At 38.0% G+C, this 23,985-nt stretch overlaps 3 protein-coding genes and 2 non-coding genes across 6 annotated transcripts; 1 reads left to right on the top strand and 4 right to left on the bottom strand.

Moving 5' to 3' along the window:
- Positions 1-710: 710 nt before the first annotated feature.
- Positions 711-8,980, bottom strand: naca (nascent polypeptide associated complex subunit alpha). Of its 2 annotated transcripts, none has more exons than XM_060894317.1 (8): positions 8,898-8,980; positions 7,150-7,225; positions 2,036-2,121; positions 1,856-1,933; positions 1,624-1,770; positions 1,240-1,368; positions 995-1,117; positions 711-799 (listed from the first exon to the last, which is right to left on the bottom strand). In XM_060894317.1, exons 2-8 carry the CDS (start codon positions 7,217-7,219, stop codon positions 785-787), a joined length of 648 nt encoding a protein of 215 aa, XP_060750300.1. In that variant the 5' UTR covers positions 7,220-7,225; positions 8,898-8,980; the 3' UTR covers positions 711-784. The 2 variants fall into 2 exon arrangements, with proteins under 2 accessions (XP_060750300.1, XP_060750301.1); XM_060894318.1 differs by lacking the exon at positions 8,898-8,980 and adding an exon at positions 8,792-8,810.
- LOC132862864 (small nucleolar RNA SNORD59) lies at positions 881-954 on the bottom strand. Its single transcript, XR_009650074.1, has one exon. It is a non-coding gene; the product is annotated as a small nucleolar RNA SNORD59 (small nucleolar RNA).
- On the bottom strand, positions 1,451-1,527 carry LOC132862854 (small nucleolar RNA SNORD59). The gene has a single exon (XR_009650065.1). It is a non-coding gene; the product is annotated as a small nucleolar RNA SNORD59 (small nucleolar RNA).
- Positions 8,939-15,983, top strand: tfip11 (tuftelin interacting protein 11). The gene is made up of 14 exons (XM_060894315.1): positions 8,939-9,073; positions 9,353-9,565; positions 10,487-10,643; positions 11,151-11,307; positions 11,402-11,529; positions 11,673-11,828; positions 12,003-12,194; positions 12,830-13,144; positions 13,238-13,344; positions 13,595-13,763; positions 13,999-14,242; positions 14,396-14,538; positions 14,777-14,942; positions 15,410-15,983. Exons 2-14 carry the CDS (start codon positions 9,357-9,359, stop codon positions 15,772-15,774), a joined length of 2,508 nt encoding a protein of 835 aa, XP_060750298.1. The 5' UTR covers positions 8,939-9,073; positions 9,353-9,356; the 3' UTR covers positions 15,775-15,983.
- A 59-nt stretch (positions 15,984-16,042) lies between these two features.
- On the bottom strand, positions 16,043-21,633 carry prim1 (DNA primase subunit 1). Its single transcript, XM_060894316.1, has 13 exons — positions 21,422-21,633; positions 20,147-20,304; positions 19,882-19,988; positions 19,693-19,766; positions 19,111-19,247; positions 18,199-18,257; positions 17,981-18,092; positions 17,786-17,881; positions 17,388-17,523; positions 17,000-17,069; positions 16,683-16,786; positions 16,444-16,542; positions 16,043-16,344 (listed from the first exon to the last, which is right to left on the bottom strand). Exons 1-13 carry the CDS (start codon positions 21,528-21,530, stop codon positions 16,325-16,327), a joined length of 1,281 nt encoding a protein of 426 aa, XP_060750299.1. The 5' UTR covers positions 21,531-21,633; the 3' UTR covers positions 16,043-16,324.
- Positions 21,634-23,985: the final 2,352 nt, after the last annotated feature.

The following is a 23,985-nucleotide window of genomic DNA, read 5'->3' on the forward strand; positions in this document are numbered from 1 at the left end:
GAATAGCTGATACACGCAAATAGTAATTCAACACCATCACAAGTGACAAAAAAACATCTGAAGGTCTTTTAAGTTAAAACAGATAATAGAATTTGTTTGCAAGCAAACAAGACGACTTGCTATTAAATTATGAAAAAACACATGAATAACTTCAGCTTGTAATGTCAATGTGTATTATACACACTTATATTTAGTAGTAACAGAAGTGTTCACTATCACTCCATTTGTCTGTGCTTGCCACATAGAAAATTCTACTTCTAGAAGTAGTTTAGTACATTGAATGTTATTAGACAGACTTTTAATCAGTCTATGAACTGGCACAGCATTCAGTTCTGAAATTTAAGTGCGTTGACTGATAACATATTTGGCCATATTATGTCTGAAATTCTAGTTTCTAGATTTTAATTTCTTAACAAAAGTGACTGAACACTTGCAATCATGCTGTTAAATTTAAATCAGTTGCATTTAGCTGCAAATGAATCAGGCATTGAGAGTACAACAGCATTCTTGCTTGTTATATAGCATCCAGTTCAGTATAATTTTAATTGCACCTACTAATTACAAGAAAACTGGGATTAGTTCATTAAAAGTTCTTAGCAACCTTATTTTATCAACAAAAAGAAACTGAAGACAGTCATCATTAAATACTAATCTTATATCTAACAGGTGCCTCACAGTCCCATTATCCAAATATAATAAACCAGACAATAGCCATCAACCAAACTTTATTTCTCTTGGGTATAAATTGTACAAATAGTGTAGATTAATTCAGCAACATCTCCACCTACATCGTCAATTCCTGTAAAGAAAGAAGATGGAGAATAGATTTAACCAGATGCATGAAATCATGCAGTGTTATAAAAAAACAACAACACTGAGCTCTTCTCAGAACAGATATTTGGCTTCAGCAGACTCAGAAGAACGAAAGTCATACTGTTAAATCATCACAGAAGTATTTCTGTTTATTGGAAATGATGTAATTGTCTAAACTCACCATAATGGCATTGACAATGTCGTTGTTGTTATTCTTCAGTGCGCGAACAGCCTTTGCTCGTGATACGTTGGCTTGAGACATGACCAGCTCAATGTCCTTAACCTCTACTCCGGTCTCATCAACCTTAAAATCAACAAATTTATTAAGTTGAAAATATCTCCTGAATGCACAAAGCAGATTCCCTTGACAAAGTAAATATTAGAATCATGTTAGACTGAGTATAAATATGAAATCAATTCCCTGACCTCTTCCTCTTCGCTTTCCTCGTGTACTGTAGGCGTCTGTGTGCTTTCTTGGATGTTTGATGCTGCTTCTCCTTGGACCTTGAACTTCTCTGCAGCAGCCAACTGAGCTTGCTGGGACAAGTCCTCAATCTAAGAAACACAAACAGAGATTTATTCCATCTTGTAAAATATGAAGCTTTCAATTCAAATGAAAGACACTGTCACCTAAATCCCCTTTCAGAACAGAAAGTTTGGCTTCATTAGTTTCAGAAGAACGAAAGTCAAACTGTTTAAAATCATCACAAAGAGGAGGTAAATGTGCAGAAAAGCTTCAACTGTTACTGTGTGATGTACAAACATTTCTTATGCATTATGCACCATATAAACAATCCTATAAGTTTTTACCTTAGCCTCTCCAAAAACAATGTAAGTGTCTGAAGCGGGGCTTTTGTAGACGTCTGGTTTGGTGATGACAAACAGAATGTTCTTAGACTTGCGAATGGTAACCCTGGTAACCCCCGTCACTTGTCTCAGACCCAGTTTGGACATTGCCTGGTAAAATAAGACAGATGAAAATCTTAGCTTTATATAACCAAAAAAAACCAAAACACAAATATGCAGAACACACCACTCCTACCTTTCTTGCTTTCTTTTCACTTCTGCTTTGTTTGGCTTTACTGACAGGTTCCTCGTCAATTTCAGCAGCTGCTGCAAGCTGTGAAAGGGATAAAATAGCTGTTATAATAATCATCATACACACACAAACATAACATTTTCATTTAAATTATTCTAAGTGTTGCTCATATGTAGGTCCTACCTGTGCCTGCTGTGTCTGTGTCTGTGCAGAATCCTGCTCTTCCAGATCAGGAACAGATTCATCACTGTCTGATTCAGTGCCGGACCCTTGAATATAAAACGCGGAAGTTATGTAATGAAATAAAAGATCGTTTTCTGTGTGTGTATTTATATATTTACATATTATATACAATCTAAAATATTAGCCCATGGTTCCTAGCAAATCAGAAGCATTATTTTAGTATTAATTCAATGGATAATCCTTAATAACACCTTAAGCATGAAACCAATATCAATAAGTAAACAGGTGCTTCACAAATCATATATATAATAAATAAAGTAAGCCTATTTTTGAATTAAACATATTCCCTTTTCTCAGAGTTCAAACAAATAAAATTAAGTTTTAAAACTTAGGTTTAATCCATTTCAGAAATGGCAAAACTTGGTAATTTAAGTGCACCTGTTCATTAAATTTTCTTTTATATGACAGACCATTAGATAGTGAATATGTAATATTTAAAAAAGAAAAAACTTGACAAGAAGCCATAAACTTGATCCGTAATTCATTTGAACATTGTGAGGACTGAGATACGATAAATGATTGTGTCTGACACTTTTTCCAAACCTATTGAATAATGAAAATCTTCCTCTCCATAATTCAAGTTAAGCAAAAAAGATTATTAAGCAAATTGCAACAATAGAAAATAATCTAGACATGCTTGAGAATTCATATGTATGCCCTAACAGAAGCCAAATTCTAACTTGCGCACTAGGTTAAAACGTGTGTACTGCACCTTTCATAGTGCATCACATTTAAAACCGAGCCACAGAAAAATGCCACAATACAAAAAAAAATAGTTTTGTCTCTTTACATACCGACAGCAACACTGACACTAACACTTAGAGCCCTCCTGTTTTCAACCTAAACACTAAGTGCCTTTGCACTTTGCACTGAGACATGTTTAAAGCCACTTAAACTTTCCCCAATACACAGTAGACACTGTGATAAAAACATAATAGTACAGCCACCCTGACTATACTGAAAAACCCACAAGTCCAGGACAAAGACACAGAAAGTCAGACAGAAAGAAATACCCTTGTCATTCTTGATTATTGCTTCCGGTTTGGATGCGGCCTTAACTGGTGTAGGGTCAGGCTGAAGTTTAGCAGGTGCCGCACTGTGTTTGGGACCAGCTGGAGTCACAAGAGCTTTAACTACCGGTTCCACTTTAGGTGGAGCATCGGCTACGGGTTGGGGTTGAAAAACAGGCAGCATATCAGGCTTCTCAGGTGGAATAAGTGGAGGGAGGTCATCTTCCTCCTCATCCAGAAGAGCAATGGAAGACTTAGTGGAGTTTGCTGCATTAGATGGACCAACACTTGACTTTTTAGGGCCATCTAAATTTCCTTTAGAAGCAACTGGAACAGACTTAGCTTTCTGTACTGGAGATATAACAGGAACAGACTTAGTCTCTGGAGATTCAGAAGCAGATTTGGGCACTTCGGCAATCTTGGGAGTTTCTGAAATAACTGTTGGAGCCCTTGGGGCTTCTGACCCTTTAGGTATTACTTGGGCTTCCTGAACAACCTTTGGCATCTCTGGTACTTTGGGAAGACTACAAGCCACAACCTCAGAATATGATTTGGGTGCAGGGACAGCGGTCTTAGAAACTACTTTAAAAGCCTCAGGGGCTACAGTAACTTTAGGAGACACTGGAGTAGGTGGTACACCCTCTAATGGTTTTGCATCCACTGTGGCAGGGATGGCCACTTTAGAAGTGGCTGGCGCAGGTACAATACCCTTCACCTGTATCTCATCAACTGGAGCTGAGGTTGGGCCAGCTGCTTCACTCTTCACTGGTTTTGCAACCACTGGGTTTGGGACACCTTTTACTAAGGCTGGTGAATCAGCTTTCACTGGAGAAGCTACAGCACCCTTCTCCTGTTTTGCCTTCCCAGGAGTAGCAACAGTACCTTTAGGAGAAGTTGCTGTAGGACCTGCATCTTTTGTTGCTTTTACCTCCACTAAAGCTGAGGTAGTTGCTTCAATATTCTCTTTTCTTTCCTGTACTGGATGTGAGACATCTTTTGCAGAAGCAGGTGCTTCAGCTTTCACTGGAGAAGCTAGAGCAGCCTTCTCCTGTTTTGCCTTCATGGAAGCAGACACATCACCTTTAGGAGAGGCTGCTGTAGGACCTGCATCTTTTGTTGGTTTTACCTCTACTGAAGCTGAGTTAGTTGCTACAACATTATTTTTTTTTTCCTGTCCTGGAGAAGGGACATCTTTTGCAGAAGCAGGTGCTTCAGCTTTCACTGGAGAAGCTACAGCAGCCTTCTCCTGTTTTGCCTTCATAGGAGCAGCAACAGTAACTTTAGGAGAAGCTACTGTAGAACTTGCATCTTTTGAGGGTTTTACTGCCACTGAAGCTGAGATAGGTGCTTCAACATTCTGTGTTTTTACCTGTACTGGAGGTGGGACATCTTTTGCAGAAGCAGGTGCTTCAGCTTTCACTGGAGAAGCTACAGCAGCCTTGTCCTGTTTTGCCTTCACGGGAGTAGGAACATTACCTTTAGGAGAGGCTGCAGTAGAAACTGCATCCTTTGTTGGTTTTACCTCCAATGAAGCTGCAGTAGTTGATTCAACATTATCTGTTTTTTCCTTTCCTGGAGAAGGGACATCTTTAGCAAAAGCAGGTGCTTCAGATTTCACTGGAGAAGCAACAGCCCTCTTCTCCTGTTTTGCCTTTGCAGGAGCAGCAACAGTACCTTTAGGAGAAGCTGCTGTAGAACCTGCATCTTTCGATGGTTTTACTGCCACTGAAGTAGTTGCTTCAACATTCTGTGTTTTTTCCTGTCCTGGAGATGGGACATCTTTAGCAGAAGTGGGTGCTACAACTTTCACTGAAGAAGCTGCTGTACCCTTCTCCTGTTTTGCCTTCACTGGAGAAGCATTAGTACCTTTAGGAGAGGCCGTTGTAGGGCCTGCACCTTTTGTTGGTTTTGCCTCTATTTTAGCCAAGGTAGCAGATTCATCTTTCACAGCTTTTGCCTCTACTAGAGTTACAGGTAGAGTGTCTGCTTTGGGAGAGGTTGGGGAAGACTCATGTGCTGTTTTAGCCTCTGAGGGTGCAGGTGAAGGTAGGGTTACCTGCTGAGGTTCAGCAACCTTAAAATCTGCTTTCTTGGTTTTTGCCTGTTTACCAGCCTTCACAACCTTTGGAACACTTGCCTCAGGTTTCCCTGTACCAGGAGAGCTAGCTGAAGGAGACGCAAGTGGAGAACAAGGTGGGGTGGCACGAGGGCCAGAGGCTGATTTAGGTGAAGTGGGAGAAGAGGAAGAAGCAGAAAGCGAGGAGCGCTTCCTGCGGCCCAAAGGAACAGGCTTAGGGGCAGAAGTGTGTGGAGATGAGCCAGCCTTAGCCCCTTTAGCCTTTGTCTTAGAACCAGAAGGAACTGAAGCAGCAGCAGCTGAGGAGAATAAAGGGGCTTAAGTTCAGACAATGGAAAGGCCACAAGTGCATGGACAGAAATCCATATCCATGCGGGTTAGGGGAAGAGCAGGCCTCTTCACACACCTCACTCAAATGGTGTTAAGACATGCGTAAGATTACAAACTGTTTCAATCAACCCAGCTGCCATTAAAACAGCTCAAAGATAACGTTATCATCAAAGTCAGTTCAACGCATACTGCATTGTGGTGCTGTAGAACCACCACTTGTCTAATACACACAAAGCATACCAGTCATACATAAAAAAAAACTCCAGACCAAAAAGATGATCAACTTTACTGGCTCCATCAGTGCAGTCCCACTTAAAATTTCTGATGTGACGATCACATATATACTGCACTTTTAATCTATTAGACAAGCTGAGCAACAAGCTGAGTTATACATCAAAAACCTTAAAGATGCTAATTGAGGCCAAAAGTTTCAACCAGGACCGAGTTAGCCATAATTGCCCATATCTACTCCTCTTTCAACCATCACTGTGTACATCTCAGATTGAATTGTAGAATACAGCCATTTATATGTGAACAAGCTTTTGTACAAAAATATTGGTGTTGGCTGGAGCAGTAGCATACACATTAAGGTTTTCGTCCACTGGTCCCCTTAAAGGGAAAGACCTCTGTAAATAAAAGTTATAATGACTACAAAAGCGTACTAAAGCAGTTCAAGAAGCTGTTGGCCAAACACCCCACGAAGACGCTTCTTAGCCTTCTGGGATAATTCTAGGGCATTCTCTTTTTGCATTTCACCATGTACGGTAGGCTATACATTTCCCCACCCCACACATATCTTCAGCCCACTTTCAAAGGCAGGAGAGGTCCTAAACAACATAAGGTATGGATAACAGGTTTGGAATTCAGCAGCATTCCTCAGGAGAAATTTTGTGCTGATCCTGACTAGATGTTGTTGGGTTAAAAGGAACACTCAAAAAATGTCTTGTTTTAATCACCAAAAGAAAGGTTTCCACTTCTTATTAATTTTGCTTATAAATACAGCTAAGCCATTTTATATTGAATTTAGATATTAGTTGTCATTGTATTGCCCCTGGGGAATTTGTACCAACCATCATTATAAACAAATACATTTAAGTATGTAGAAAACAGGCCAAGTTTGCTCTGTAGCAACCATCTACTAAATTGTTTGTAATATTTATTAAATTAAGAAATCATACCAGTTTGAATTACTAATGTGTGCATTAGAAAAACACTCCGAGTTTTTCCACATGCTTGTACTGAACATATCCCATGCAATTAAACACATGCATTTAAAAAAAAACACATACAAAACCTCATGCAGGTGAAACACAGCATAGGCTGCTGTGTAACATTTTTAGAAATTGAGATCCTGGATCAGATTTTTTTAAAAGCATAAAACCCTGAATCTACCAGATACACAAAACTTTACTCCAACCAGAAAGACAAACCCCCATGCTGCATGAAGGTCACAACAGCTGGTCACTTGGGGGTTAAAGAAATGTGAAGATTGGCAGAAACAGGTGGCAATACCAGAAGAACCACATCTTTGCAATCTTATTTTAATTCAGTTTTTACAAGAAATTTAGCAAGATAACGAAGTAAGAGCTCCAGGATCCCTTTATCAGAGTTTAGTGTTGATTATAATTTCTACAGACCCGTCTCCACTTGGGGCTGCTGCATCTCCTGCTCTGTCACTGGGACAGTTTCTGTGGCTTCACCTGGCATTGTTGGCTGCAACAACAACCACAAGCAATGTGTTAGATACAAGAACACCATATATTGTGTTTTGGAATACATTTGAATAATACTCCTCTTAAAAACAAGGCAAGTTGTGTGTGAATATATCACACAAGCACTAGATATGTAACAATTCATACAATTTGAAATTTGACCTCAACAGCTGTCAAAGTGGTTTGAAACAGCATATTCTATTCAGACTCGACTAGACTGATTTATTTATTTTTAATTACTGTATGTACTACAGGCAAAACATTGTCAGTTAAGTCAAACAAATTGTACAATTTTTTTGAATAAATTTGTATTATCCAAATACGTGTGCCTTTCAGCTGTACTAATAATATTAACCTGGGCAGTAATGTGTTTATTATAGTGTTTCTGTCCACTTACAACAACCAATAATCTGAGAGGAAGTCAGAAAGTTGAGGCAATTTAAATTCTATCCACTTTACACAATCATTACAAGTACCCCTAGAAAACTTGTCATGTTATACGTAAAGTGTCATTACAATATACATGTAAATTTCCTTTCCAACTCGTACTAAAATTATTTAATTCATCCTGCATTCACACATTTAATAATAGATTAACACACTGTTAATCTGATGCCTGTGTTGACGCTTATTACCGCAACTTGTAACAAAATGATTGGATTTCTGAACTTGTTTTCTGACAAAGGCAATAAAATTCAGACATTTACATATATTTAATTAAATGCCCCATGTTTGATTGTAGAAATTGTGATCTCTTCTGTAAGCCATTTATAAACCTCTTACAATTTCTGGTGTATTTCTGGGACGTGGTGGTCTAGTGTTTAAGGTGTTGGATTTAACTGATCGGAAGGTTGTGAGTTCGAATCCCAGGTCCACCACAGATTCCACTACTGGGCCCTTGAGCCTCAATTGCTCAGTTATTTAAATTGAAATAAAAAAAAAAGTGTAAATCACTCTGGATAAAAGGTGTCTGCTAAATGCCAGAAATGTGAAATGTAAACCAACACAAGTCAGTCATTTGGTTGTTATAACGCTCTGCTTTCAGGCAAGTCGTTTTGCTTCAGGCAATTTCAAGTAACTATGGATCATAGAAAGAAAAATAAAGAAAAAACAAACAAACAAACAAACAGTTTGGTCTAAATAGACTACAAATAAAGAGAAAAAAGCGGTGGTCGCAGAGAAACACAACTTGTGGTGCTTTAAACCAGGCAGCTAAGTAACTGTATCTGGATCAGTGTACAGTTACACCTCAGTCAGCTTTAGCCCTGTAGCACAAATGTCGTGCTTTTAACCAGGTTTTAGCTTCTAAACGTGTCCAGTGACACGAACACGAAAAGCGCACACACACAACTACAACGGAAAGCAAAACAAAACATAATAGTGACATGTTTTATTGTAAAAGAAAGCTCGGAAAACAATAAAACAGACGCGAACATGACCAAGCGACTGACTGAGTGAGTGAGTGAGTGAGTGAGTCAGGCCACTGCTACAGCTCACCCATTTTGTACTGGCGACATTAACAACAACGTTTCACAACATCACAACGTTATTTTACGGAAATCTTTACCGCTTAGGAGAGAAGACTTGTAAAGCAAAGGCTGAGGTAACGTCTGAAGGGAAAATAACCGCCTATTAGTGCTGGATGTCGGAAGATTGAAGACAGAAACACTTACTAGATTCGAGCTCGGGGTCCAAGATGGCTGAGAGAGAGAGAACCTGACCCTTGCGTCACGTTCACATAAAAATTGTTGTTCCGGTTCACAATGACATCAACAGGAAGTCGATGCTTCCTGCTAGCAGGTTTTTTAAACAGTTAGCTGGCTGTTTAAAGGACTTATATCTTAATAAGGTGACTTTTGTGTTTCTTTATAAGCAAATTATGAATTGCAAAGAGCGTTTGTGTTAACAGAGTTTAGCTGGATATGCTAATTATTTAATAAAAGGAGTTATAAACATGAATGTAGCTCGATAACGTTACATTACTGGCTAATTTGAAGCAGCTCTGAGCTGCAGCAAGGAACGTTTCTGTACAGATCAACTCTCCTTTCTCCTAGTTAAACACCCTGTTTATACAAAATAATACGAATTCAGTAAGATGCTTTCAGCTGTGTTGTTTTTATTCCTACAGAATTATGTCTATGTCTCATCTGTATGGGCGTAGAGGAGACGAAGAGGAGGAGGATGGAGTCGAGATTGAGAAGTTTGAGATTTCTGAATGGGATTTAGCCAACGAGTTTAATCCCGACAGACGTCGTCACAGGCAGACCAAAGAGGAGGCTACATACGGCATATGGGCTGAACACGACTCAGATGATGAGAGACCGAGCTTTGGAGGCAAGAGGTATCTGTACTGCTGTCCTACAGCTTATCGTTTATTCTACTGAAGGGTAGCATACAAGTAAGCGTGCGAAACAGATAACATGGCCATTAAACAGCAATAGTGATAATAGTGAAACAATAATAGTGATAATAACCCCTATTCCATCTCTCTGTTCCAAAAATCAATTTAATATATGGTCCCCGGGTATTAAACTGATAATAGTGAAACAGTAATAGTGATAACAATAATAGTGAAACAGTAATAGTGATAATAGTGAATTGTGATAGTAATGTGAGAATGACCATGTGCAGAATGACCCCTGGGATTTGTTTTGAAACACCTCAGCATAGCTTCAGAGGTGAGAATCTAAACTAGCTACACTCTCAGACCACATATCTGGAAGCCATATAACAGAAATGGATTGAATCATTGTTAAAATCTGACTAAACTGTCTTAAATAAAGTTTGGCCTTTTGGATAAGATAAAAAAATAAATTGCACATTCAGTTTTCTCCATAACCAGTGGAACAAACCTCCTTGTGCCAGTATACTGCATGTGCCAGTATAAAGATGTTTTTATTTCTGCTAGCTTCTTTATCTAGAAAGCTATTGGTTTGTTTTACAGTGTTCTGGGATTTGCTGAGTGTTACATGTTGCTTCATTTATAATTTCATCAGTGGATTGAATATGATGCAGTCGTACCAGTGCAACACCAGTGTCACTGCTGTGCTGAAAATGATCCACCACCAATTAATCTCTGATTGACTGTAAAGTACGTGTAGCTCATAAAATGTCCTCTGACTGTAGCCACAGGATAGCTGTACCTTATTAACAACATACATAGTGTATATTTACACGGTACAACCTTCTTTTATTGTGTATCTATATTTGAGGAACATAACTGAATTAAGTGTCATTTTTGTGCGTGTATAATGCTGAATAGAGCAAAAGACTACACAGCCCCTGTGAACTTCATAAGTGCCGGTGTGAGGAAGACTGCAGCTGAGGAGAAAAACGAGCAGCAGGGCTCAGATGACTCAGAAGAGGATGAAGAAGCACCTCCACCACCCCGTGCCGCTGCACCCAGAAAGCTTCAAACCGTATGCTGAATTTTGAATACTACAGTTTTCTTTTTTTTTTTCTGCTTTCCTGTTGTTTAAAATGTACATTGTAGTGCTAATGGCTACTTCTGGGTTATTTATGTGTCAGCTTAATTATTTCAGTAAATGTCTTGTTGAGTATAATAACTAATAATTTTAAATATATTATACATCTCTCTTGCCTATGTTGTGAATAGGCCAAAGAAACAAAAACGTTATTTATTAGAATAACCACATTTCAGGTAAAATGCTAACACATTTTATGAACTTTAAAAACTATGCTATTATGTCCTTAACTGGGTTTGTGCAAGTGTTGTCGAATATGTAAAATCTCTTCACTTTGTATGAAAGTATTGTGTTGAGCATTTCTTACAGAAAAGATGGACTTCAAGAAAATGTATTAAGCAACATATTGAAATACTGGATGCATTTTAAATTGTTGATGCTGTAGGATTGGATTTAAATGAATAGTTTGATGATGTAACACATTCTATTTTCTTTCTACAGGGTGGGAATTTTAAAACTTCCCAGAAGACCTTTGCAGGCAACATCCGACCAGGGCAGGACATCGGTAGCTGGGAGAAACACACACGAGGCATTGGCCAGAAGCTCCTACAGAAGATGGGCTATGTCCCGGGCAAAGGCCTTGGAAAAAATGCACAGGGTTGAGTGTCTTTCTGTTACAGTGCAAGTTCTTTAGTGATTGTATTTTAATCTGTGATTAGTATATGTGTTCTGATTCTTGGATGCTTTTGTAGGTATCGTAAGCCCAATCGAGGCTAAAGTACGTAAGGGAAAAGGAGCTGTGGGTGCTTACGGGAATGAAAGAACTCAGCAGTCAGTTCAGGACTTTCCAGTGGTAGACTCAGAGGAGGAGGAGGAGAAGGTGAGTTGATTCGGGATAGAGCTTTTTCGGTTCTCAAGTGTTAAACACTTATTCTTGTACTTGAATCTGTTTAAGGTGAACTATGTCATCTTAAATATTCCCAGGTGCAATCTGTATTTCTCTCTGTTACTATTTGCTTGCAGGAGTTTCAGAGGGAGTTGGGTCAATGGCGGAAAGAGCCTGGAGCAGGAAAGAAAAGGCCAAAATACTCCTTCAAATCTGTGGAGGAACTGAAAGCTCATGGAAAACTCTCTAACAAAAGCATGAGCCAACCAGCTGGAGAACTTGCCCAAGTCAAGGTGAGAGTAATAAAATATAAAAAATGTTAAAATGCACCCTGATCTCAAAGCATAAAATGATTTCTGGCTATTTGGACCTATTAGGGACCTCTCCAGAAAGATGAAGAAATTTTTCATACAACACTTTTACTTTAAAATGTAATTAATTCATTTATTTATTTGTTTATTTTTAAGGTGATAGATATGACAGGCCGTGAGCAGAAGGTCTACTACAGCTACAGTCAGATGAGCCAGAAGCACAGCATTCCTGAAGAGGCTCCTATGAGTGCAAGTGCAAGAGAGCAGAAGAGCTCTGGTTTTGCTCTGCCAGAACTCGAACACAACCTCAAACTGCTCATCGAGCTTACTGAGCAGGATATTTTACAGGTAGACTTTTAGATTCCTCTAAAATTGATATATATATATATATATATATATATATATATATATATATATATATATATATATATATATATATGGGATGTGGTAGCTCAGTGGTTAAGGTCCACTAAGTTGCCACTGCAGGGCCCCTGATCAAGGCCCTTAACCCAGTGTATAAACTGAAATAAGATAATGTAATTCACTCTGGATAAGAGTGTCTGCTAAATGCTGTAAATGTAAAAAAAAAAATATATATATATATATATATATATATATATATATATATATATATATATATATATATATATATATATATATATATAGTGAAGTTTAATAAATTAATAATTTTTAAAATAAATTTGATAAAGTTAATTAGTTGCATTTTAAATATTTACACATTGCATAAACATTTACATCTTCAGTTATATTCTTTCTATTTTGCATTATTATTTCTGCTTTCACTGACACTGTGACTGTGTACAGTACTTTCTCTATAGTACCTGCCTGATATAAACATGCTGCATATTCATATCTGCAAAAATATCTGAATACAATTATGACTGAACCATTGGAAACAGCATGTTAATGGAACTAAGTGGATACTTTAGTAATATCTCCACTAATTGTGGATCTTTTTGCAGAGCTCTCGGCGTTTGCAGCATGAGAAGGATACAGTGGTGTCTCTGAGGCATGAGAGCACTGCCCTGCAGGCTCGGTTAAGGGAGGAGAGTGAGGCAGTAGAGCGACTGGAGCAGGTGCTGGAGCTGGTGGAGCGACTGGAGACAGGTGGGGAAGGAGGCAGCCCTTCACTCTCCCTTGAAGAGTGTGTCCAGGCTTTCCAGCAGATGCAGACACAGTTCTATCATGAATACAAAAGCATGGGGCTCGCCGATCTCGCTGTGTCCGCGGTGCATCCACTACTGAATGAGAAACTCCGAAACTGGGACCCACTGAAGGTGAAAACGCATGCAGCAAACGATGTTACAGGGAGAAAGGCTTCCAGTGTGCTTTGTTGATTTGTATTTAATGTTATATTTTATTCTGTGTAGGACTGTTCATATTGTTTTGAGGAGGTAGGTCAGTGGAGGGCCATTCTAGAGGGGACACAACTTCAACATAGTACACCTGATGCCAACTATATGGACCCCTACCACAGGTAAAACTTTTTATTGAAATTTACCTTTTATTACCTTACTATTTAGCTTCATGGTGATGCAAAAAGATATATGCAAAAGAGGAATTAATAATAATAAATTATTATTTATTAGAATTAATAATAAAACATTTTTTAACAAAGAGTATAACAACCACATAAATGTGTCTATTTTCTTAATTGAATGTTGTATGAATATTTTAATCTAAATACCATTTGTTTGTGATCTAACAATTTGGGTGTCTATATGCAGGTTGATATGGGAGGTGTGGATTCCAGTGCTAAGCAACTGCGTGACACAGTGGCAGCCCAGAAATGTTGGTCCTATGGTGGACCTGGTGGATTGTTGGGCCCCTGTGCTGCCTCTGTGGATCCTCGACTACGTATTGGAGCAGCTCATCTTCCCACGACTTCAGAAAGAGGTCGGTTGATTTTGTTTGCAATACACAGTGGTAAATCATTTGGCTTTGCATAACAATGAAATCTGTGTTTTCAAAAATAATTGGTCTTCAAGTCATATAAGGCAACTCCTTATTTACATCACATTCACGGCATTGATATAAGCACTGAGCTAACACTGCCCGCGTTCATTGGGTGTATCTTTAAAAAATAATCCTATAATAACTTGTAATAATCTGGCTGCCTGTGGGTTCTCAGGTGGATAACTGGAACCCACTGACAGACACAGTTCCCATCCACTCCTGGATCCATCCGTGGTTGCCTCAGATGCAGATGCGCCTAGAGCCACTGTACCCACCTATACGCAACAAGCTGGCAAATGCCCTGCAGCGCTGGCACCCCAGTGATGCTTCTGCCCGACTCATCCTGCAGCCTTGGAAAGAAGTCTTCACCCCTGGAGCCTGGGAAGCCTTCATGGTCAAAAACATCGTCCCTAAACTTGGTGTGTGTTTGGGACATCTTGCAAATATTCCATTATGGTTACATTTCCTACCTTTCTGTAAAACTAATGGAAATATATTCTTCAGCAATATGTTTACAAATTGGTGTTAGAGCAGCATACATTTTAATGACCATGTGTGTTGGTGTGTTGCAGCTCTGTGTCTTGGGGAGTTGGTGGTGAACCCACATCAACAGCTGATTGAACCGTTCAACTGGGTGATGGACTGGGAGGGAATGTTGTCTTTGTCCAGTATGGTGGGATTACTTGACAAGCACTTTTTTAACAAATGGCTACAGGTAGGTCCAGGTCTTTTATTTTATAGAATGCAAAACTTAATCAGGAAGTTGTTCTGGCTACATTATGCTTATTATATATGACATCATCCAAAAAAAGGATTAAGAAAAGTTAGTTAGTTATGCCAAAAAGAGGGCACTAATAATAGTCATAATACAGTGAAACGGGATGGAAATGTTGAAAATGTCAAAAACTCATATGGATGTTTCTGTTTATTTATAACCGTGTTTCTTGTTGCAGGTGTTGTGCTCCTGGCTGAGTAACAATCCTAACTATGAGGAGATCACTAAGTGGTATCTGGGCTGGAAAGGCATGCTGTCAGAGCAACTGCTTAGTCACCCTGTCATTAAAGAGAAGCTGAATGAAGCCCTAGACATAATGAACAGAGCTGTGGCCTCGGGACTAGGTCAGTTTCCCCTGTTTTTCTCTCTCTATTGCAGTCATATGCTCATTTGCTTCAAACTAAAGGCGAGTTTTAGATCATATATCTTTGACACTAAAACCACCCACTCCTCATTTTTTTTTTGGCCATGTGGAATCACAGTGCTTATCTAGTCCAAACATCCTATAATGCTGGATTTATTCACATTAACCATTTTGGGTAAAATACCAAAATTATAGGACAGGTTAGGACAGATTGGAGACATGCTCTAGATGCCTAAATATCTCACACCACCATAGCCACATCTTTTCACAGTAATATGCATTTTGGACTTATCCCTAGCTACTGTATTGCATGTGTTTTGTGTCATCTGGATATTATGAAAAAGTGTTTATATGATTTTTCTTTATGGTTTTCACTTTCTGATAAACAAAACTGACAATTGATGGAAACCTAACTTTGTCCACTGATTTTTTTTTTGTGTTTTCTAGGTGGTTACATGCAGCCTGGAGCAAAGGAAAACATTGCATATCTGACCCAGACAGAGAGGAGGAAAGATTTCCAGTATGAGCCACCAGCACCTCCACAGCGTGAGGTAGAGAGCAATGTTCCACGCCTGCCTGTCACTGGCCCTGTCTCAGCCTCCATACCCACCAACTTCAAAGACCTGATCCAGGCCAAAGCAGAGGAGAACGGCATTGTCTTCATGCCTATTATGGGCAAGAGACACCTGGGAAAGCAACTGTACACGTTTGGCAGGATCACTATCTATGTGGAGAGGGGTGTTGTGTTTGTCCAGGGGAAAAAGACCTGGGTCCCTACATCACTACAGAGTCTTATTGATATGGCCAAATAAAAGACTGAGATAAGCAGGACTGCGACACCCCCAGCAAGTCAGGGAATGTGAATGATGTCGAGCAGCCCTTCAGGTAAATGGAAACAGAGCTTGTCCATCCAGATAATAGAGTTCTTTGACACGTGTGTACATTGTTAGTGTTTTATACATTTGTAAAAGGTCGAGCCTGTGAGTGACAACCTTTGGAAATAAATGGTTAATTTTTTAAAGGTCTCTATGAATTCCGTTTTAAATGCTATATTTATTGGTTCCTCCACACATACTAGCATAATATACAATTGCTTTAATATTGGTAAAACAAGCACATTTTAACAGACAGGAGGGACATTTTTCTACAGTAAAAAAATCTGTTGGTTGTGAAAATGAATAGTGCCTCTGTGTTTTATGATCATTAATTTTGTTAACCATACAAGAATCCGGGTAAGAGAAACATCCAAATGTTCATTATAGCAAACTGCTTCAGCTGTGTTGTAGAAGAATAAGGCAGTCCAGCAGCAAGTTCTCAGACTTTTCTTATGACTCAACTGTTGTGTTGGACCATCAGTGTGAATTAAAATTCTTTCTGGAGATCTGCCAAAATAAAAAAATAAAAAAAAATGAATTATGATCTGTAAAGATTTTCCTCCAAAGTACTGTGCCATACAGAAAAGCTTTCATTCAGGAGCATACCACTTTTCTTTAGCATCTCTCCCTTTCTACAACGAGCCATCGCATCCAGAAAATTATCAAAGAGCTTCACATACTTGGCCAGACTAGTCTGCTTGTAATCTGAAAGGGGAAAAAAAAAGATGGAATAGAAAACCTGTGTATGTATAGATGAGACATGATGAAGTCTGCATGTAAAATCTCCATTAATTCAATTTTTAGTGTTAAGGCAATGTTATGTATCAATACATGATGGCACCCACCTCTGATTTTGCGTCGTTCACCAGGTTCTGTTCCATTTTCTTTATCTTTCATATCCGCCTCCTCCTCAGCAGTTAGGGGTTTGTCCAGCTCTTCACAGATAAGGCTGTACACAATTAGAGCATGTGGTCAGAACAGCAATGGTCTTTGTCATGGCAGGCTTTAAGTTCCTTGTCTATGTTCTCATGTCAGGTTAAATTACACTCCATACTAAACTATATACTCCATACTGTGTGTTTTTCCATATATTCATGAACTTTAAAAACACATGATTTATTTACTCAACATTTTAAATAATGATATGGAAACAAATATCTACCTGATTGTAGGAACTTCAAATGGATCAAATTTGTCCAGATTTTTCAAGTCAATAGGTACAGAAATTCGACCTGATGTGCAGACACACACGTTAAAGGAATAATTTGCATCATTCAAATACTTAATATAAAATGGCATCAAGAACACACACACAAAAATCATGTTACTTGTTCTTTGTCATATGACAAGTGTAATATGCAGATATGAGGCTAGGTTGCAGTGAATCTAAATTACAAATGTTTTAAGAGTTTGAGAAATTAAACCATGTCAGAAAGCAAAGCAGACAGGTACGGAGGGAAAAACCCTGCTGGTACAGATGGAATCATTAAGAATAAAAAGCAGTCCACACACATCTTTACTCTCATGATACAGGGTCAAAATGTTCTCACCTGTTTTAGGATGAACACTAAATGGACTTTTCAGTAAATGGTTGACTCCTTTGCTGACATTAACATCTAGGCGTGGGTAACAGTACTGCAGCATGATCTCCTTATCAAAGTACTGAGCCCCCTTCTTACTGGTTGTCTGGTTCCACACACACACACACAACACACACTTAGGGCTGGAATTTTTCTATTGCATTGTACATGTCATTGTGAGTATTTAGGCATATTAACAAACCAGAAACTGGTCCTTATCAGAACCTTTATATTTCACACACAACCAATAACATCTTGTTATTCTAATATACTGTACAGTAAAAATGTGCTGTTAGTAACAGTTGCTTCAATTATACACAAGTAATGCATAAAACAAACGCAAAGAGGTTTTTGCCCCTCTGATATACCCTTTTCTGGTGCTGGTGCACTGCAGTTCTTAGCTGTTCCCAGCGCTTCATTGGATTCTTCTCAGTCTGGTATGTGTTTAATAGCTCCTTCCTGACATGTGCACCCAAATGTTAAAGAAACACCACCACTCAATGTCCTGCTATAGATTCATTTTAGGAACAGAGCTAAAACACATCAATTCTGACATAAAGGATATCTTCAGGTAACAGACTGAGCACTTTGTCAACACTTGTTTTACTGCCCAACAGATCCTGTTCAACGATTGCGTACTGAGGGAAGTAGTACTCCACTACATGTAGAGACTGGCTGGAAAACAGAACAGTTGAAGGATCAGACACTGTGGCAGTATACAATGGGCTGCATCTTATAGTTTGCTGAATAACAAACTTTATGAGGGGTGCAAGTATGTAACCTGATAAAGGGGTGAATGGGGTCTGATAGCACAACTTTCTTCACCGTCTCCTCACCACCCTAAATACACAGATAGAGGAGGTTATGAGACATGACATCATAGAATTTAAGAGTGAAAACTGTCAAGACATAAAGATATTTTTGCTTGCCATGTTTATTTTACCAGAAAATAGAGGTTCATGGTTATTGCATTTCAATGTATAGATGAATCAATGTTTAAATAATAACATGGGATAATTTGGAATCCTTCATTTCAGTTACTTTGTTAGATTTTTAGGGGTTTACCGTACATTAGTTAGTCTTATGCATAAATTTAGACACACACACACAAACAAGTGGGATAAACACATTTCTCTGGAATTAATGGGATTTTCATGAATAATTCTAGTGTAAATGCTTAAACTGAAGCCTAATATTAATAGTAGCAATTAATAAGTAGCAATCTTCAAGACCATCATTTGATGTGTTTATGTAACGTAGCTATAGGTAAGGGAATATTTTAATGAAGATATTTAGTAGAGCCTGCAGATGGATCCCCCGCTCTCAGTGCCGGGCCCAAGCCCGAATAAAAATGGGAGGTTTGCACCAGGGAGGGCATCGGGTGTAAAACCTGTGGACCATGCGATCCGCTGTGTCGAACCCCCACAGAGGGAGCAGCCGAAAGAAGGAGAAGAATGAAGAACTCCAGCGTGGCTATAGATATGCAGTGTAGCTGTAGGAGTCCAGTCTTGCTGTGACCGTTGACAATGAAGTCAAATAAGATTTTTTCAGTGAGCAAGACTGATGCTATTCTTTGATTTTTAATACCTTCGGATCATTTTTTTGATGGCAGCGTTTTCCTGAAATTATATGTATATAGTACATACACATATACTGTAAGTAGCTTTTACAAGGATGGAGAAGCATGCATTACCTTGACTAAGCTGAGGTACTCAGCCACAGCTGAACGAGCTGCCACTGACAGCTTCCTGGCAGCTTCATCACAAACCCAACAATGCACTCCTCTCCTGCCTGAATACACCCAAAGGAGGTGCTGGAAACCAAAGTCATCTGTTCCACGACAACAAATAAACAGCATGTAAACAACTGCCCTTCCATACAGAATGAGACTCTACTCTTTCACTTGAGTCTAATCTTGTTTCTATTTAGCATTTAAAATGAACAGTTGAACTAAGAAGCAGGGTGATTTGAAGGCTTGTACTATAAAGTGTAAAACAAAAGAGATTTTCTATGTATTTAATGAGAACTCCATGATATGCAACAGAGCCTTTAAATACTCTTCCTAAATCGCTTGAATAAGTTAGGACTGAAATGCAACATGGTGTTAAAGTTATATGACCAACTGATCCTGAAGCCTTTTATTTTTTCATGTATTTTATATATATTCATTTATGTTTAGGTTTAACGATGAGGAATGTTCACAAAGCATTCACTTACAGGTCTAAACATTTCCTTTACCAGCTCTTTGTCTATCTCTTAAAGCTGTAATTCTTACCTCTCAGTGCTCGATCCAGAATACGGATGGCAATAGTCATTAGAGTCCAACATTTGGAGCAAATATCTGCAGCACTGAAAATGAGGGAAAAATTAAATCAAAAATTCAGACACAATGTAATTATAGCGAATAAGGTCTCAGTTGGAAAATATAAAGATGAGACATAATAACGCAAACATTTCCAAGTACCTGCAGCAGCTTCTGACATCATCATAGTCAGTCATGTCGATATCAAAGACCAGTTCCTTCTCCAGGGCCTGAAAAGTTCCAGACTTCACTGTGTTGTGTTGGCTGGGCTGTCAATCACAGAAAAAGGCACGAATAAACTTTACATTCACACACATTCCACATATCGAAAAAGTTCATGTGTCAGCTATAAAGACACAACAATTGTATGTGCATGATAGGCAAAATCTGGTGTTTACGTGTCTGACTGCTTTATGCATCTGCTCACCCTGTGGCTGTAAACTGCACCAATGTCAATCTTATATGGATTCATTTTCTGCATCTCCTTCTCCAGTTCACTCTGGGTGCTGAACGACTGGTACCGAACATAGATGTCATCTTTGAGAGTGAATGAGAATTCACGGTTCTGGAAGTAGTTCTTGGACACTGTCAAGAACAATATGTTTATATGAATACTGGAGGAAGATTCTGTAAGATACAAGATATATGTAAGGAAGTAGATACTTGGGGAATGAGTAATGTCATCTAAAGGTACTGGGAATATCATGAAATAATGTTTTTGAGGCCTGCATGGATGTAAACATGACAGTATCCTAACTAGAAAAATATCCTAGCATCAAAAGTTATGTTACTGAACTGTCCTACACTTCTCTAGCTTAAATGATAGCTGCTGGCTATAAGAGTTGAGATTGCATTTGTAAAGCCTGACTGAATTTTGCTTGTGCAATGTTCCAAATCACTGATCACCACTGTTCCCTAACAACCAATCACTGATCACCACTGTTCCCTAACAACCAATCACTGATCACCACTGTTCCCTAACAACCAATCACTGATCACCACTGTTCCCTAACAACCAATCACTGATCACCACTGTTTCCCAACAACCAATCACTGATCACCACTGTTCCCTAACAACCAATCACTGATCACCACTGTTCCCTAACAACCAATCACTGATCACCACTGTTCCCTAACAACCAATCACTGATCACCACTGTTCCCTAACAACCAATCACTGATCACCACTGTTCCCTAACAACCAATCACTGATCACCACTGTTCCCTAACAACCAATCACTGATCACCACTGTTCCCTAACAACCAATCACTGATCACCACTGTTCCCTAACAACCAATCACTGATCACCACTGTTCCCTAACAACCAATCACTGATCACCACTGTTCCCTAACAACCAATCACTGATCACCACTGTTCCCTAACAACCAATCACTGATCACCACTGTTTCCCAACAACCAATCACTGATCATCATTGTTTGTCCCAACCATGAACTTCTCTGATCTACGGTTTATTCTCTCCTTGGCAATATTTACGTCTAATAAAATACAAAACCGTGTCCGTGACGTCATCCGGCGACTGTAGCGACGCGCTGTGGACACATTAGTTACTTAAAGCAGTTCAAAAGCAAGAGAAACGAGTTCTACAACTTTGTGGTGCTTTAGTGTTATCAGTGTTTTGCTAAAGCTTTTGTACGTTTCACTCACAGAGCAATAAACAGTGTGACATTAGCAGACTTACCGCCGCCGTAGCTTAGCCACCGATAATACTGTGGATATGGGAACAGTCTGCGGTAATAAAGTGGCAGTAAATCCGGTAAACAAGCGGGGTCGTAGTCGGAGGTCAACATTGTGTGGAAATAAAAACTAGTGCAGCTCAGTGACAGCTGTGTTAAAACCAGCGCGGGAAATATTAGGAAGTGACGAAATACGTTGTGTTTTGTTTCTTGGTGCTTTGTGGCTTTGTGCCCTCTGCTGCCCCTAAAGGCTTGGATGATATATACTGTGTGTGTGTGTGTGTGTGTGTGTGTGTGTGTGTGTGTGTGTGTGTGTGTGTGTGTGTGTGTGCGTGCGTGTGTGTGTGTGTGTGTGTGTGTGTGTATATATATATATATATATATATATATATATATATATATATATATATATATATATATATATATAGTGTGCTTAATAAACATATAACATTTAACATATAACATAAAAAACACAGCATTTAACACTCAAAGAAAAATGCATTATTTAACATAAGAACAGACACATAAAACTTTTTTAAATTTGTTTCAGCTTTTATGTTCACTATATTTGGGTAGATATTTACTATATTAAACACACATGTTTAATGTGTTTCATATGTTCATATGTTCAGATGTTCATACTATATTGAACACAGATGTTTACTATATTAAACACAAAGATTTTTACCATTTTGAACACAGATGTTTACTATATTGAACACAGATGTTTACGATATTGAAAACAAAGATGTTTACTATATTGAACACAAAGATTTTTACTATTTTGAACACACATATGTTTATTATATTGAACACAGATGTTTACTATATTAAACACACAGGTGTTTACTATATTGAACACAAAGATGTTTACTATATTGAACACAGATGTTTACTATATTAAACACAGATGTTTACTACAGGTATATTGAACACACAGATGTTTACTATATTGAACACAAAGATGTTTACTATATTAAACACACAGATGTTTACTATATTGAACACAGATGTTTACTATATTAAACACACAGATGTTTACTACAGGTATATTGAACACACAGATGTTTACTATATTGAACACAGATGTTTACTATATTGAACACAGAGATGTTTACTATATTGAACACACAGATGTTTACTATATTGAACACAGATGTTTACTATATTGAACACACAGATGTTTACTATATTGAACACAAATGTTTATTATATTGAACACAGATGTTTACTATATTAAACACACAGATGTTTACTATATTGAACACAAAGATGTTTACTATATTGAACACAGATGTTTACTATATTAAACACACAGATGTTTACTACAGGTATATTGAACACACAGATGTTTACTATATTGAACACAAAGATGTTTACTATATTAAACACACAGATGTTTACTATATTGAACACAGATGTTTACTATATTAAACACACAGATGTTTACTACAGGTATATTGAACACACAGATGTTTACTATATTGAACACAAAGATGTTTACTATATTGAACACAGAGATGTTTACTATATTGAACACACAGATGTTTACTATATTGAACACAGATGTTTACTATATTGAACACACAGATGTTTACTATATTGAACACAAATGTTTATTATATTGAACACAGATGTTTACTATATTAAACACACAGGTGTTTACTATATTGAACACAAAGATGTTTACTATATTGAACACAGATGTTTACTATATTAAACACACAGATGTTTACTACAGGTATATTGAACACACAGATGTTTACTATATTGAACACAAAGATGTTTACTATATTAAACACACAGATGTTTACTATATTGAACACAGATGTTTACTATATTAAACACACAGATGTTTACTACAGGTATATTGAACACACAGATGTTTACTATATTGAACACAGATGTTTACTATATTGAACACAGAGATGTTTACTATATTGAACACACAGATGTTTACTATATTGAACACAGATGTTTACTATATTGAACACACAGATGTTTACTATATTGAACACAAATGTTTATTATATTGAACACAGATGTTTGCTATATTGAACACACAGATGTTTACTATATTAAACAGACAGATGTTTACTATATTGAACACAAAGATGTCTCTCTCCAATTAAGAAAATAAACGCTTGAGTTTGAGTTAGAATTTTTTCCATTAACATTATTAAATTACAAAGAAAATATACCAGCTTTCTTGGTCAAAGGCAGTGTGTCTCGATCAGCCCCCAGAACCAATTCAATTCAATTCAAATTTTTTTGTATAACACTTTTATCAAATGACATCATCTCAAAGCAGCTTTACAGAACATAAACATAAAACAAAATCTTAATATAAAGAATAATATAAAGATTAATATGATACAGAAATTCAAGATTAATATTCGATATATTTAAATGTGTTTGTATTTATCCCCAATGAGCAAGTCTGATGTGACTCAGGCGACTGTGGTGAAGAAAAACTTCCTTGAATGGTAAAGGAAGAAACCTTGAGAGGAACCAAACTCAAAGGGGAACCTCGTCCTCTTATGGGTGACACCGGAGGGTGTGATTATAA

This window comes from Tachysurus vachellii, chromosome 19 (assembly GCF_030014155.1).
Source record: "Tachysurus vachellii isolate PV-2020 chromosome 19, HZAU_Pvac_v1, whole genome shotgun sequence".
Classification (NCBI taxonomy): Eukaryota; Metazoa; Chordata; class Actinopteri; order Siluriformes; family Bagridae; genus Tachysurus; species Tachysurus vachellii.